The sequence below is a fragment of the Zootoca vivipara genome, chromosome 1, assembly GCF_965207765.1.
Source record: "Zootoca vivipara chromosome 1, rZooViv2.hap1.1, whole genome shotgun sequence".
In the NCBI taxonomy this organism is placed as follows: Eukaryota; Metazoa; Chordata; class Lepidosauria; order Squamata; family Lacertidae; genus Zootoca; species Zootoca vivipara.
The window spans coordinates 115,013,003-115,025,256 of NC_142582.1; the positions used below are offsets into that span (position 1 = coordinate 115,013,003).

At 41.3% G+C, this 12,254-nt stretch overlaps 2 protein-coding genes across 2 annotated transcripts in view; one reads left to right on the plus strand and one right to left on the minus strand.

Moving 5' to 3' along the window:
• Positions 1–12,254, minus strand: part of LOC148687716 (alpha-1-antitrypsin-like) — a 126,177-nt gene that overhangs the window by 9,142 nt on the left and 104,781 nt on the right. The window lies entirely within an intron of this gene.
• Positions 1,616–7,820, plus strand: LOC118078406 (alpha-1-antitrypsin-like). Its single transcript, XM_088672985.1, has 4 exons — positions 1,616–2,183; positions 3,885–4,152; positions 4,354–4,504; positions 7,263–7,820. The coding sequence occupies exons 1-4, from the start codon at positions 1,616–1,618 to the stop codon at positions 7,458–7,460; spliced, it is 1,185 nt and encodes a 394-aa protein (XP_088529111.1). The 3' UTR covers positions 7,461–7,820.

The window sequence follows — 12,254 nt, forward strand, 5'->3', positions numbered from 1 at the left end:
CCTGGGTTTCAGGAGGAAATGATGGGAATCTTAATGTACTTCTTGCTTACTGATTTCAGTTTGGTTAAAGCCACGTCATGACAAATGCTGGCTCAGAGTGGTGCTTTTATCCTCCAGTAAGCGGCACAGGAAAGATAAAAACAAAACATTATTGCTGCCATTCACTGAGAGAACCTGAAAGTAGAATGTTCTGCTCAAATCAATTCACTTTGTGTTACTTTCATGTAGGGTGGCGGTTATCACTTTTAGACAGAGAGTGGCCATTGTTAATGGCAGGAATGGTCTGTGTTTCTCTTACTCAATTTTCCCCCTCTTCCATTCCCCAGGAGTCTCATATGAGAGAAAGAAAAGCTGTGGAACCCTCAAATATCATCATAGCAACTCCACACCATTTTTTTTCCAACTTGTGGCACCATGAGTTTCCCAATGGAATCTTTAGAAATAAACTTCTTTACATTTGATTTTACACTGGAGTGAAATCACACTTTAGTTCACGGTTTTTGCAATCTGTAAAGTGATGGAACGAAGCACATCCTCCCTTTAATCCCTACTCAATGACAATTCACTTTGAACTTCACTGGAAAAACTCCCCATACTCTGGGGGCTAGGTTTTCCTAAATCCCACTGTTTAACTACAGCTCACTGGAAGTGGATGCAGTTGAGTTGCTGAATGACCACATATTCTTGTTTTTCAAACCATGAAGTCATGATCTTATCAGCTGGCGCAGCATTGGATAGAAACCAGTTATGTGTCCTTACCCAGTTGGCTGCAGCCGCAGCAGGTAGAAGCAATCGAGGGCCGTAAATAGAATGTAACCTAGGGAGAAGAGAGCTTACTCTACAAGCAACAGGGAAGAGCAAACATCTCAGCCCAAAGGAACAAGTGTCAAAGTAAAAAGCAGGACGTTTTGGGGGAAAACCCAGGTATGTATACAAATGATCTGAGAAATGTTGGTTGATAATTCACCATCCATAAGGGACAGTGAGTGTGAATGGGGAGACATACAGGTTAACATCAGGCACCTGACCCCTTGCAGAAGTGGCTGACTCTAAAAGGCTGCTGTTCTAGGAGCACCAGGCCCTGGTGAGGCTGTATACCCTCTGCCTGAGTGGGTGAAGCAGCTCAGGACACTCCCCAAATTAAGACACCTTTCAATAGTGCTGTGGAAGGGAGAATGCAAGGAAAGCCTGCTGAGGATGTTGGGCAGCATCACTGGCAAGGATGATGAGCGAGAGGAAGCCCCAGGCAGTCAAAGCAAGTTATGCAGATGTGTGAAGGGACAGTAAGTAATACCCATTTATTGAATCATTTGATCAAAGTAATTCTGAAAATAAGGGCACAGTAAGCTCCCCATGTCTGCTGGGATCCAAATCCTGGCAGAACGTACAACTCAGGAGATAAATTTCTAGAGTAGGAAGCCTATGGAAAAGAGCTAGTGTTGTGTAAAACTAGGACATAGTCAACAAATGAGAATGACACATTCCCAATAAATTTTACAAAAATAATTCTTTTGAGTAGGTTTCCATCGAAGAATGCAAATATATGCTGTTGTTTGTTTGTTTGTTTGTTTGTTTGTGTGTGTGTGTGTGTGTGTGTAGGAAATCTGAAAGTGCAATGAAACCCGCCATCCAGTTCTCCTTGTTACTGATTGTCCTTCAAGTCCACAATGGTCATGGAGATAAAGATCCACTTCAAGAAAAGCTAGCTTCCAGCATTGCTGACTTTGCTTTTAAATTCTCCAGACAAGTAGCTTCACTCAAGAGTGGCAAAAATATCTTCTTCTCTCCTCTGAGTATCTCCATGGCGTTTTCAATGATTGGCATGGGTGCTAAATCCAACTCACAAAATCAAATTTACAAAGGACTTGGATTGACTTCAATTGACACAAGCAAGATCCATAAAGAATTTGAACAGCTAATTCAGAGGCTGAACAGTCCTGGAGCTAAGATGGACATAGGAAATGCCTTGTGGATAAAAAAGTCACTCCAAATTCTTCCTAAATTTTCAGAGGGTGTCAAAAGTTTGTACAAAACAGAGAGCTTTAACTTTCAACAATCCTCCGTGGCTGCAAAGCAGATAAATGATTATGTGAAAAAGAAAACCCATGGGAAAATTACTAAAGCAGTTAAAGACATTGGTCGAAAAACCATCATGGTTCTTGTGAACTATATCTACTTCAAAGGTATGTTAAAGAAAGATAACTTACAAATATTTAATGCTTTGTATTGTTCAATCGGCTAAAACTGGCAGGAATAACTTCAAAACAAAAGTGCTTCTGCAGTGGAACCAACAATTTAGTTGAAAGTTCTAAAAGATGTGTGGATCTCACCAATGGAATTGATTATAGTGAAAAAAGTGAATATGGAAGGTGAGAGACCAACATATGAAAAAATTTTAAGACAATCGGAACAAGGTTGGAAATTGAAATCGTATGAAGAGGTTAAAGTATATTTGACGAGTTGGTTGCAATACCATCAAATTAATGATATATTTATGAAAGATAAAAGAATTGGTTTTGAGGAGAGAAGGTCCAAATTCCAAACAGAGCTGCTAGGGGGCAGAATAAAATTGTTGTCCAAAATGTATAATTTGCTGGTAGAGTGGTATACTAAAGATGAATTGACGAAAGAGGCAATGATAAAATGGGCTAAAGACTTTGGGCATAATATTGAATATGATGCGTGGTTGAAATTATGGAACCAAACAATAAAATTTACAGCATGTACTGCTTTGAAAGAGAATGTTTGGAAGATGATGTATAGATGGCACTTAACTCCAGTGAAATTAGCAAAAATGTATAGAATGGGTAATAGAATGTGTTGGAAATGCAATGAAAAGGAGGGGGACTTTTATCATATGTGGTTGAAATGCGAGAAGGTTAAAGGTTACTGGGAAATGATTTATAATGAACTGAAAAAGATATTTAAGTATACCTTTCCCAAAAGACCGGAGGCCTTTCTGTTAGGATTGATTGGTCAAGAGATAACTAAGGAGGACAGTACCCTTTTTTTGTATGCGACAACCGCGGCAAGGACTTTGTTAGCCCAAAAATGGAAGACTCAGGACTTACCGACAATTGAAGACTGGCAGACAGAAATGATTGAATATGCGGAATTAGCGAGACTGACTAGCAGGATTCGAAACCAGAGGGAGACGAGGTTTCTAAGGGATTGGAGTAAATTTGTGGACTATATGGAAATGAATTGTAGAGGTTTGAAGACACTTGCAGGCTTGAAATAAATCCTACGAACTGACTTTAAAGATTAGATATAAAGGAACTGCGAGATAAGAATTGATTAGAAAACCTTTTGAGGGGAGGGAGGGAAGTCAAACTCGGCGGAGTATGTTTTTGGATAAGATTAATAAGAGTTGTAAAAAGAATGATGTATGTATTTTGAATGTTTGTTTGTATGTTTGTTTGTTTTGTAAATTGTCTTAAATGTGTTTATTTGGAAAATTCAATAAATAGTTATTAAAAAAAAAGAAAGTTCTAAAAGATGTAGCATTTAATGCAGAATAAGCGAAAGACGGGGTTGAGGCTGAAGTAGCTAACATGAAGGCTTCGAGATGTTCTTGGGCGGCATCTCCCACCATCCCTGACCATTGGACATGATGGCTGATACTGATGGTGGTGAAGTTCAGCAACATCAAGATCCCTGCCCCTGGGTGCTTATAAACCACACACGAAGCAGTTCCACTTGACACAGTCCATGTTTTGGGCTGTGGGACCCCACTATCCCCATTTCTTCTCTCCCTTGCTTTCTTCTGAAACATCAACAGCATGTTGACTATCCCTTGGCAATCTTTCTCCTTTGTATGCTTTCATACACATGGCTGAAGGTTAATTTTCCAGCAGGCAGTTGACATTCCTTTTTCTTCCTAGATGACTGGAAATATCCCTTTGACCCTAAATTAACCCATAAAGAAGATTTTTTTATTGATGAAGGAAAAACTGTGAAAGTTGACATGATGGAAAATACTGAGCATTACAGATATTTCCACGATAAAACTCTGTCCTGCTGGGTAGTTGAACTTCCTCACAAAGGAGGTGCTGTTGCCTGGTTCATTCTGCCAGATGAAGGCAAACTGAAGAAAGTGGAGGATGCTATGGGGGAGAAAACTTTGTCCAAATGGAGAAAATCTTTAACAGAGTGGTAAGGCTTTTCTCTGCTGTTTCTAAATGCCTCTGTAGTAGTTAGTATTTATTAGAGTATGGAATGATGGCATCTGTTTTAAAACTGTACAATGCCTCTCTTTAAGTGTATGAAGATCTGACCCTGCAAATGCAGTATATTGCTGAGTGTTATATAACTCTTCATTGCTGATGATTTAATGTTCTTATTCTCGTTTAGGGAAAAAATTAGTCTGTTCCTTCCAAAATTCTCGATGTCTGCATCCTATGATCTCAACAATGTGCTTTCTGGGCTGGGCATTACTGATGTGTTTAGCAGCAATGCTGATCTATCTGGAATCACTGGAAGTAGCGGCCTGAAGATTAACAAAGTACGTGTGTAGATATCATGCCTTGGGTATTTTATGGTATGAGATCGGGCTTTTAAAAGCGTTAAGTAACTGACAAATTTACTTCTAAGCATTGAGAATCAGCCCCTGGACCTTTCCACATTCTCTTGCTGTCTCAGGGGACTCTTTGACTCTTTGCGACTCCTTCGGGTAGTGATAAAGCGGGATTTCAAATCCAAACTCTTCTTTGCCATAGTAGCCAATTGCATAGGGTTGTATGCACTGTTAGTACCACTCAGAGCTGAAACGTTGGAATTAATAAAATGTATTTGTTTATTTTTTATATATTCATTTATTTATTTTACCCACCCATTACTGTAAGGTTCCAGGGTGTGTTACAACACTGAAACACAACATTAAAAATAGTTTGAAAACTACATGCAATCAAAAAAACAAGGAGGGTCATAGAATTGTAGAGCTGGAAGGGGCCCCAAGGGTCATCTAATCCAACCCCCTGCAATGCAGGAATCTCAGCTAAACCATCAATGACTGATGGCCATCCAATCTCTCTTTAAAAGTCTCCATGGAAGGAGCGTCCACCACGTCCCTTGATCTGGAAATAAATCATAATCATAATCATAATCATAATTTATTATTTACACCCCACATTAAAAATACATAAAAATTATAATTAAAAATTATACTGGAATGGACTTCTTTGGGAGGTTGTGGACTAGCCTTTTACAGAACTTCATATGATTTGGAGTAATTGGTTGGACTGCAGTGGTATTTTCTTTCATTTAATTTTCTTAGTCTGGGCAGGAAAGACAACTCAAGAGACAGTGGGGTAGATAACCTAGGCAGTACTGGGTGAAGGGAACTCTTGGTCCACCTTATGCCGTCTTTCATTGAGTCATTGTATGTGCACTTGAGGATTGGCATGCATGTGAGGTGAGCACCAAACCCACAGGGCCACTGTGTGCTTCTCAAATCCCATGCCCAAGGTTCTCAGAACAAGGAGGAAGAATTCCTTCCAAACCTTTGTTCCGAGGCCACAAGAATTGTCTGTAAATATGCACAGGAGAAAGGGACGCAGGTGGCACTGTGGGCTGCTCTGGTTCTCCAGAAGCGGCTTAGTCATGCTGGCCACATGACCTGGAAGCTGTACGCCGGCTCCTTCGGCCAGTAAAATGAGATGAGTGCCGCATCCCCAGAGTCGTCCGCGACTGGACCTAATGGTCAGGGGTCTCTTTACCTTCATGCACAGGAGAATGGAGTGACTTGGTTCTGCCCGTCTTAAAGAACTTCCAGTCTGGACTATCTTTTGATTGGCTGCTTTGCTTTGATTTTCTCCACAACACTGGGTCCTGAGTCGTCTTTCAGATGGGTTGGAACTTAGTGCCGCATTTCCCTGTCCAAAGCAAAATTCTCAAAGGCAATGCACTTTGGTTTGTGTGCATGCAGTTGCCCCACCAGTAAAGCTCCCACCCAGAATAATTCATAGACTCATAGAATGGTAGAGTTGTAAGGGACACAAAGGGTCCTCCAGCCCAACCCCCTGCAATGCAGGAATCGTGGCTCATCCCTACCAACCCCCCAAATTAGCCCCTCTCTCTTTTGCCATTTCACACATACAGTATGGGCAAATGTATTCATTCATATGAGAGCAAACCAGGTGACAAGGGTGCCTCTAATTAGGGGGCTTGTCTTGCTGCAAAACTGTGAGCAGAAAAGGAAGTGGCATGGAACGCTTTGAGAGCATTCTCTGGGCAAGGTGTCCTGGGACAGCCTAAAGGAAGTGGTAGCTTATTAAAATGCACCTCCTGCCATTATTCCATGGAGCTAACTAGGTCAGTTATGCCACTATGCCACAAACCTACATGGGATCATTTTGCCTGTGTTGTGTTGCCATACACAACACCCCCACACCACTCATGGGGAAGAGAAGATTGGTAGCTGTTATTTATTAAATTAAATTTGTATACTGCCTTTCATCCAAAGATCTCAAAACAAAATATATAACACAAAATACTCAAAATACATAGGAAAAATACATCAGGAAAACATGAATGAAAACAAACCCATATACATATATACTATTTGTCAACTGCTTTAAGGTTTATAATCAAGTGGTGTATAATTTTTTTATGAAATAAATAAAAATAAATATGTATGAGACTTCTGCACTGAGCATCTACTTGTAATGGATACTGCCTGCATATTTGACTTGGGGCAGTTCGAATCTTATATTTTGAAATTCAGACCTACTTAAACACCATTATTTAGAAACACCAAACAAAAAAAGATGATCCATCAACAACAACATTGACTGCAGGGAGTTAGTCGTGTGCCACAGTTGCAAGCTTAGCAAAACAAATGAACATAATATCCAATTTTAGAAAAACTGCAATAAACATACTACAGTGGCTCATTCATTCATTAGTTTAATAAAGTACTGTCCTTCGTCTGAGGATCATGGGGTGGCTTACAACACGAAAGTACGTAACATAACACAACACACTGGCGGCTGACTGGAAGCCATTTAAACCTTAGACCCAATGGATATGTGTTTGTGTGCATTTTTGTTTGTGGTTTTTTTCCCCTTGTTTGTGTGCTTTTGTGAGCTTGTGTGGTTGTGGGTTTTTCTTTGTGTGTGTTTGTGATGGTGGGGGAAGCACTGAGAAATTATTCTTGGAATGAGGATAGGGGGGTTATAAATGTGTTTCCCTTTTCTTCTGTGATATGTTGGAGGCTGTCATGGTTTCAAAAAATGAATATATCTTCCTTCCTTCCTGTGCAGGCTATCCATCAGGCTGTCCTGGATATACATGAAAAAGGTAGTGAGGCAGCTGCAGTGACCGTTGTAGAGGTTGAGTTCAGATGTCTCTCTATTCCTTGTGAACTCAAATTTAACAGGCCATTCTTTCTCACCATATTGGCACCAAATGATGGACCCATGCTTTTCATGGGGAAAGTAATGAATCCGGTTCAAAAATGAACATCAGGGGGACCATTCAGAAGCTTCCAATTGCTTCTGAATCTTAGTGATGAAAGAGGACGTCCCCCCTTTGTTCGACAGAAGTAAGCGCCATAACCAGTCCTGTAGTTGTTTTTAAGGACGACTATGACACCAACAGCAAACTGCATGTACAATAAAAATAATTTTAAAATGTGTCTCTATTTCATTTTTAATGAAAGTTTTATGAAATTTTCTGTTTTACAATTTAGAATATTCATTTAAACAACCTTAAAATATCAATGACTTCCCTTCTTCTCTTTGCATGGTTCATTTTGAATAGCATAAATCCTTGCATATTTTACATCGTATCTTAATGCTGCCAATGTTTTCAAGTGTACACAATTGCCCCATCTATTCAACAAACATTTCCCAATCTTCTTTAAATATATGTTCTTGTTCTCTTATCAAACATGTCTCTATTTCAAATCTGTACTTCCTTGTACCGAACACTGTGAATTACCGAACAATCACTTAGTTAACTCTCCAGCTTCGGGGTTCCCAACAAAATTTTCTCAAGGACCCCTCATCGAGCCGCTATTGTGACAAGGACCCCCATTAATTCCTAATCCTAAAATTAAAAAGTGATAGCCAAATTAAGAGTCTTTTTATATTTTATATTTATACGTTTTTTACAGTTACAACAGAGTACTCCATCAGTATACAGTTTGTTTTAATTTTCAGTTCTTAATGAGATGAACCACTTTTTAACCAACGGTCCATTTTTAACTACGCGAACTGTAGCTTCCGCGAAAAACAATGCTTTGTTTACAAACACTACTGTTATGCAAAGAGGCAGTGCACGTGCCAGGGAGGAGGGAGGGGAATGGAGAAGACAGGGTACCTGTGCAGTAGCGCACAAATGAAGCCGACACGCACAAAGCATCTTGGGGAGGTGAGCGTTAGTAGAATGCGCGTGCTGCCTCTTTGCAAAACAGTAGTGTTTGTAAAGCGCCACCTAACGGCATACAGCAGAACTACTGCCTCTATCTAATTCTAGTTTTGCGCTAGACTCTGCTCATGCAGGAAGCGGCCAAAACAAAAAATCTGTTATCATACGAAATATATTTAATATATTTTTTATTCTAATAGCATCTTGAGGACCCCTCTGGCATAGCTCGCGGACCCCTGGGGGTCTCCAGACCACCTGTTGGGAACCACTGCTCCAGCTTAATCTATTGACTGCAAAATGAATCTAATCAAGAGGCCTTAGGTTATGTAATTGAATATAAAGAGTGGGAAAAACTGGACAAAAATATAAATTTTACAGCATGTTATTTAATAAGAGAAAACTACCTGAAAATGCACCATAGGTGGTTTTTAACACCGGAGAGATTGGCTAAATGAACAAATCCCTTAGTAATAAGTGTTGGAGATGCACAAAGCAGATTGGAACCTTCTACCATATGTGGTGGACATGTCCAGAGATCAGAATGTTCTGGGACATGATCCATGAAGAAATAAAAAAGTTACTAAGAACTTCACATTGCAAAAGACCAGAAACATATCTTTTGGGATTATTGAATAGTGATATTCCTAGAGAAAACACTAAATTCTTTCTGTACGCGACATCAGCGGCAGGAATCCTGGTGGATAAGTACTGGAAGGGTAACCAGGTACCGACCAAAGAAGAATGGTTATGTAGATTATGTGAATATTTGGAACTGGCCAAATTGATGGATATAATAAGACTAAAGCCAATGAATACAGTCAAGAAGGAATGGAAGTGCTTGAATGATTATTTAGAAAGACAAGGATCTAATGTAAAAATTTGGCTGTGTCTAGAACGACCTTGGGAATGGAAAAGGGGAAACATACATATATATACATATATGCATATACAGTCTCAAATCTACCATTCATGGGCAAGGTGATTGAGCGGGTGGTTGCTGAACAACTCCAGGCACGCCTGGAAGAAGAGGACGATTTGGATGCCTTACAGTCGGGATTCAGGCCTCACCATGGGACTGAAACTGCCTTGGTCGCGCTGGTCGATGATCTCCGGTGAGCTAGGGACAAAGGTGGGCTGTTTCCTAGCTCTGCTGGATCTCTCAGTGGCATTTGACACCATCGACCATAACATCCTTCTGGACCGTCTAGAGGGGCTAGGAGCTGGGGGCACTGTCATACAGTGGTTCCGCTCCTTCCTCCTGGGCCGTGTTCAGAAAGTGGTGGTGGGGCATGAGTGTTCAGGCCCCTGGGCACTCACTTGTGGGGTGCCTCAGGATTCTGTCCTCTCCCCCATGCTTTTTAACATCTACATGCAGCCGCTGGGAGAGATCATCAGGGGATTTGGGCTGGGTGTTCATCAGTATGCGGATGATACCCAGCTCTACCCCTCTTTCAAATCAGAACCAGTGAAGGCGGTGAAGGTCCTTTGTGCGTGTCTGGAGGCGGTTGTAGGATGGATGGTGGTTAACAGATTGAAGTTGAATCCTGACGAGACAGAAGTACTGTTTGTGGGGGACAGGAGGCCGGCAGGTGTGGAGGACTCCCTGGTCCTGAATGGGGTCACTGTGCCACTGAAGGACCAGGTGCGCAGCCTGGGAGTCATCTTGGACTCACAGCTGTCCATGGAGGCGCAGATTAATTCTCCCGCTCTATGTGGGGCAATGCGCTCTATGTGGGGCTACCTTTGAAGGTGACCTGGAAACTGCAACTAATCCAGAATGCGGCAGTTAGACTGGTGACTGGGAGTGGCCGTCGGGACCACATAACACCGGTCCTGAGAGATCTACACTGGCTCCCAGTACGTTTCCGAGCACAATTCAAAGTGCCACGGCCTCGGTCCTGGATACCTGAAAGAGCGTCTCCACCCCCACCGTTCAGCCCGGACACTGAGATCCAGCGCCGAGGGCCTTCGGGTAGTTCCCTCGCTACGAGAAGTCAAGTTACAGGGAACCAGGTAGAGGGCCTTCTCGGTAGTGGCACCCACCCTGTGGAATGCCCTCCCACCAGAGGTCAAAGAGAACAACAATTACCAGACCTTTAGAAGGCATCTCAAGGCAGCCCTGTTTAGGGAACTTTTAATGTTTGATGGATTTCTGTATTTTAGTATTTTGTTGGAAGCCGCCCAGAGTGGCTGGGGGAACCCGGCCAGATGAGTGAGATATAAATAATAAATTTAATTTATTTATTTATTTATTTATTTATTTATTTATTTATTATTATATTAAGATGAAAATAATACAGAAATACAGATGATGATAATAATAATAATAATAATAATAATAATAATAATAATAATAATAATAATTCATTATTTATACCCCGCCCGTCTGGCCAGGTTCCCCCAGCCACTCTGGGCGGCCTCCAACAAAATACTAAAATATGAAATGTGAAAGGAAGTGTTGTGAGAGTGATGGAAGTCTATTTTTACTATTATTTTGTAAAATAGTGTTTATTATATTGAAATATTATAGGGAGGGTGTCTCCCTTTTCACCTGTGATTTGTTGGAGGCTTTGATGGTTTCCACCGAGGCAGCAGCTGCTGTCGTTATGAGCTCTTGGGTTGGAGCTGCTCCTGGCCCCTCTCCCACTCCTCTGGTCTTTAACAGGCCATACGTTTTTGTCTTAAGGGCATCAGATGATGGGCCCATACTTTTCATGGGGAGAATAGTAAACCCAGCTCATCCATGGACATAAGGGGACTATTCCGAGGCTTCCAATTGTCAGCTTTCTTAGTGACGAAAGAGCCACCCCCCTTTGTTCTACAAATGCATTGGAATCAGCCCAATATAAAAACTAGCAGTTGATTGTAAGGATGACTATGCCACTGACTGCAAATTAAATGTAAAATAAAGTTGATTTTAAAACACTGGTTATTGTAAGTATGTTAATTTCATGTGCCTCATTTCAAATGTGTAACATGTTTCCTGCCCTGAAAAAGAACATAGTAGAGTGCTAAATCCTACGCCAGGGGTCAGCAAACATTTTCAGCAGGGGGCCGGTCCACTGTCCCTCAGACCTTGTAGGGGGCAGGACTATATTTTGAAAAAAAATATGAACGAATTCCTATGCCCCACAAATAACCCAGAGATGCATTTTAAATAAAAGGACACATTCTACTCATGTAAAAACATGCTGATTCCCGGACTGTCTTTGGGCCGGATTTAGAAGGCGATTGGGCCGCATCTGGCCCCTGGGCCTTAGTTTGGGGGCTGCTGTCCTATGCAAATGTCAACATGTTAAAAATGAAGGCTTTTAGATAAAGAGGGGAGCCCCAGTTGCCACAGCAAACATGTACAGTCAAACCTCGGTTCCCAAATGGCTCTGTTTTGGAACGTTTCAGCTCACAAACACCGAAAATCCGGAAGTAAATGCTCTGGTTTTTCGAACGTTTTTCAGAAACCGAATGTGTGATGTGGCTTCCGCTTGAATGAAGGACGCTCTTGCAACCAATCAGAAGCCACACTTCGGTTGTCGAACGTTTCGGAAGCTGAATGGGCTTCCAGAACGGATTACATTTGACAACCAAGGTTTGACTGTAATGACATTCAAAGTACTGGCCGTGGTACTGACATAAAACATCCTGGCCAGCAGCTGGAAACTGTAAGAAAAACTTTTTTCCAGCTGTTCGCATTTATACTCTTGAAATTTCTGCATACTGTAGAGACTTCACTGTGCCTGTTTTAACACTTCACCATCTCCCTTACTGGAAGGGAGACACTCAGAATCTTTTCTTAGAACCAACATGTCTGCTTTTGTCAAATGGACATTGAAACAGTTGAGCCCATAATACTATACAGCTCATATTACAAACCTCAGGCATTACCT